Genomic DNA, 4,681 nt, shown 5'->3' with positions numbered 1-4,681 from the left:
TTGTATCAGCATGTTCCTAATACTAAATAACTTGGTTAGGATCTGGACAACAATCTGGATCAGAACATCTGTAGAATATGTACAATCATTTGAAGTGACTAATCTATTGATCAGTTTCCCAGTTTTATTAATGGTTTCAGTTACATCAGTAGGATTTGGAAAGTACAAAAATGTGGCATACTAATAAATCACTGTAATTCATGTTGTACCTGGAAGTTTTCATTTAATATTCCCACATTCTGGACTGTATGACTGTGTAACAGCCATGAAACTACATTCTACACTATGTGCTTTAACAAGAGAGTTAACATGGTAAACTTCCAGGACCCTCAACCAGAAACCTGTTCTACATGTACAGACACTAAGTGACATTTTACTGTTTTCTACTTTGGGTGCCATGATTTGGGTTGGGTATTGTTTGAATTCTGCTTATTCATTCTGGTTCCTATTGATTCCCTGTTAAAATCCCAAATGTAAAAAAAAATTGAAAAAGGTTTTAATTTTTACCAAAATATCTATCTCCTCTTCCTCATTGGTGCAGATTTGTTTATTATTGCCAACTTATATATGAGCATGTTGTTACATTGATGTGCAACGTTGTCATGTAGACTGGTCCTCCTGGCAGACAGATGCTTGTTGCCTTTGTTTGGAACCGATAAGCAGAACCAAAATTCAGGTTTTGTTACAGTTGCCCAAGTCCCAACCATAGTCATGATTCTAGAATGTCATCGCTATCTGTTAATGCCTGCCTGACTCAGACCAGCAGCTGGTCTTTCTCTAGGTTTGGTGGGTCCATCACAGTCTCTCACATTCAAAATCAGAGCCAGTCTCATAGGGCACATTGATGTAGAACACCTCCTTGTTGGGAGGCAGTGGTGTGCCAGGTGGGCTTCCAATCCCACGGTCAAGACTGGGGGCTGGATTGGGCTGGTTGTCAGGTGAGTACTTCTTTTCAGCCCGGATCAGAGGAACTTTGAGTCTCGTTCCACCACCTACAGCGAGGCGCCCATGAGCATCGGCCTTCGGCTTAAAGCGCTTCAACCTGACGGTGTCTTTAGCATCGCGGGCACAGGGAAGCAGGATTGCTACATCTTTACGGAACTTCGAGCTGAGTCCGAAGTAGATAAGGGGGTTGTAGAAACTGGCAGACTTGGCAAAGAGGCGAGTGAAGATGCTGGTGAGATTTGGGACATGGAAGCCACAGGCAGACCACATGGACACAACAGCATACGGAGACCAGGCAAGGATGAAGGCTGTACAGATCACTATGGAAACCTAGATGAGACAAAAAGAATCTGAATTTGATTACATACTGCTGAACTTCATCTCAACAAGACTGGATTTTGAGGTGAGGACAGTCTGCAGTATTAATGTGGACTCTGTACAGACTCACTATGGTGACATCTCTCTCAAGTTTCCTCTGGCGGTCGGTCAGATCGCCCTCTGCTGACAGAGCATTGCCTCTCTTCACCGTGTTGATGATGGACACGTAGCAGAAGAGCATGATAAGCACAGGAATGAAGAAGCAGAAGATTAAGATTGAGATGATGTAGGATCTGTAGACGCTTGAGTAGTTCGCTTTTGCCCAGTCGATCTCACAGGTCCCATAACCACGATCTGTAGGCAGGGGACGAGAAAGGGTTCAGAAGTAAAGTTGTTAAATGGTAATGGTAAATGGTCTGCACATATATAGCACTTTTCTACCTATTGTCACTCAAAGCACTTTACACTTCTTCTTATTCACCTATTCACACTCACAATCACACACACACACTCACACACCGATGGTCAACACTCATCGGGAGCAACTAAGTTGGGGTTCAGTGTCTTGCTCAAAGACACTTCAACATGTGACCGGAGTTGAACAAACAACTGTGACATTGGTGGACAACCGCTCTACCTTCCTGTGCCACAGTTGTTCAGCAAAGTAGTTTCAAACAAAACCTTATTTTGTTGGTTGCCTACCTGTGTAGCTCCCCCAGCCCAGCAGTGGAGCTCCAGACCAGAATCCAGCTGTTATCCAGATCAGCAGCAGACACACAGACACACTGGCCCTGCTGATGTGACGAGCTGAAAAACACAAACTGGTTTGTTGTTTAAATGAGGAGTTTTCAAAACACTCTGTAAAAAAAACTGAACATTACCAGCTTTTGTCAACCACAGTTAGCCCCTGTTTTTCTGTCAACTGGCTCATTTTGATCCAGTCTGAACTTTAGATGTTTAAGCTCTCTTTCTGCTTCATTTTGTCTTTTTGGTGAATTGTAGGAAGTCAGAAATATTGCTGTTGATACACTGCTTCTTATTCAACCATTCACACCATTCAATCAAACACCAATGGGGGAGCTGCTATGCAGCTGGCCAACACTCACCGGGAGCAACTAAGTTGGGGTTCAGTGTCTTGCTCAAGGACACTTCGACACGTGACCAGAGGAGCCGGGGATCAAACCAACAACTGGATTGGTGGACGACCGCTCTACCTTACTGTGCCACAGTCGCCCCAATCTAAAAACAAAAGCTGTGACTGTGTGTGGCTCCTATTGGATAAACCAACAGTAGTTTTTAGGGTCTGGACTCGGACCTCTGCTTGGGTGACATCCTTTGATGTAGCGAGTGATGCTGATCACTGTCAGCGTGTTGATGCTGCTCAGACCAAACACCAGCGTGAAGAAACCGTCCACCTGGAGGACATAAAATGGTTCAGGTGAGTTCATCACGACGTGTTGTATAGGTGTGCCTCTTCTCCCGGGCTCCTGTTTATTTCTGGTGTTTAGTACCTGGCAGGTCCAGATGGAGGATATGATGTAGTCGCTGCCCTGGAAGATGTTGAATATCTCAATGATGCCTCTGGAGTATCCAAACACTGAGATGCTGGCATCAGAGACAGCCAGGTTAAAGGTCAGATAGTCGGTGGGCAGCAGTGAGGATCTCTGTCTGTATAGGATGAAGAGGACGATACTGTTTCCAAACCAGGACAGCCAACCTGAGACAGAACCACAGGTTCAATTTAATTCAATTCAACTTTATTTTTGTAGTGCCACTTCATGAAAAAGTCATATCAAGGCACTTTACAGAATAAAGAAGGCCCAGTCATACACAGCATCAGCATTGTTCAGTGTGTGTGCTCGACCATGCATTTTGTTTTCTATTTCCTTTAACGAAGCTGACAGACCCGACCATGTTCTTCAGTAATGAAACAGTAAAACACTACAGCTGGATACAGACAGATCTTTTTCCCATTTCACATAATTTTCACTACTAAAATCTGTCATTATTAAACTGTACGATCCACATTTCAGCTACCCATTTCTCTGTAAACAAGTGAAATCCACTTTCTTTAATCCTACTAATAATCACCAGTATTCTAACAGAGCAAATGCTTCCTCACACCCTCCTTTTTGAAATAATGTGTGCACTTTCTTTCAATAAGCAATAAATGCCTTTTGAATTTCTAACAAAATCAGCAGCATTGTCTAGTATAACTGTCGACTGTCTGGTCATTTCTAGTATTAGTTTGGTGTACCCACCTAGCAGCAGCAGGTAGGCACCGATGATGGTCTCTCCCTGGTCAGACAGTGGGGGGTCCCTGCCCCTCAGAATGAAGCTGTGGTTCCTCCATGGGGGGCTTCCAGCTGCAGAGCTGGTGCTGAACGACATGATGAGCAGAGAATGTGAGGAGCTGCAGCTCTAAGGAGCAGGATGTCTGATAATCTGGGGTAAATATAGAACCTGATCCTGGTGCAGCAGCCAGAAGACTGCCTCAGTTCAGAACTCAGGTGAGAGGGGGTCAGAGGTTACCCAGCTGGTCTGTGATTGGGTGATTCACTTTCATGCAATAAACTCTCTGCAGATAAACAAATTCAAAGTGGGCAGAGTACATTTACTACAGTACATTTACTCCAAGTACTGCAATGAGGTATTTGTGCTTTACTATTTACATGTTATGTTACTTCGTATTTTACTGCATTTTAGAAGGGAAATATTGTGGTTCAGTGAAATTTACTGATCAGGCAGGTCCAACCAGCACTTTGTAATTTGTATGGCTGCTCCTGTCATTGGTTTGTGTGTGTGCCTGTGTGTTTGTGTGTTTGAATGAGGAGCACTTGTGTGGCCTATTTTGTGACTTTGTTTTTCCTAATTTTTAGCATTTGTTGTGTTTAATTGTTGCAGATTTTGCTTAATTTAGATTTATTTAGTTTTTTATTGTTTTGTTGGTATATCTCTCTTTTAGGTGTTCGGACTGTTTAGGGTTATTTTTGTTAATTGGGCAGTGCAGGGGGAACCCTAGGTTCATAGGTACGAAGGACCAGGTATAGCACCAGCAGGCATTGTGGAAGACCTGTGGTTTCTCACCAGAGCAACTGCATACAGTACAGTTCCCACCATCAGTAGCCTCTTGAAATATATTTGTTTTGAGATGGAGTTTCAATTTATGACAGATAGCCACTGCAGTAACTGTAAAATACTTTGGGATAGAAAAGTTCTGTAGTAGTACTCCTTATATTTATTTTTTAGACTTTGCCATTGAATTCACAGAGTGGTAGAAGCTTGAGATGTTCATTCAGGCTCAAACAGCTGCAGCTGGAAGTTCTTCATGTTGGGAAAAAGAGAATTACTGATTGGGATGTAGCTGCTTAATGAGCTGGACTGTGTTTGTTAATAACTGATCCAGAGTCAGTCTCTG

The 4,681-nt window shown here is 43.2% G+C and overlaps 1 protein-coding gene across 1 annotated transcript; it reads right to left on the bottom strand.

The window, feature by feature from the left end:
* Positions 1-251: 251 nt before the first annotated feature.
* On the bottom strand, positions 252-3,985 carry LOC137123402 (opsin-5-like). The gene is made up of 5 exons (XM_067497060.1): positions 3,525-3,985; positions 2,579-2,980; positions 1,966-2,070; positions 1,394-1,617; positions 252-1,275 (listed from the first exon to the last, which is right to left on the bottom strand). The coding sequence occupies exons 1-5, from the start codon at positions 3,652-3,654 to the stop codon at positions 796-798; spliced, it is 1,341 nt and encodes a 446-aa protein (XP_067353161.1). The 5' UTR covers positions 3,655-3,985; the 3' UTR covers positions 252-795.
* Between the last annotated feature and the right edge of the window lie 696 nt (positions 3,986-4,681).

Source organism: Channa argus, chromosome 3 (assembly GCF_033026475.1).
Source record: "Channa argus isolate prfri chromosome 3, Channa argus male v1.0, whole genome shotgun sequence".
In the NCBI taxonomy this organism is placed as follows: domain Eukaryota; kingdom Metazoa; phylum Chordata; class Actinopteri; order Anabantiformes; family Channidae; genus Channa; species Channa argus.
The sequence above is the reverse complement of the archived record's forward strand: the minus strand, read 5'-3'. Positions and strand labels throughout refer to the sequence as shown.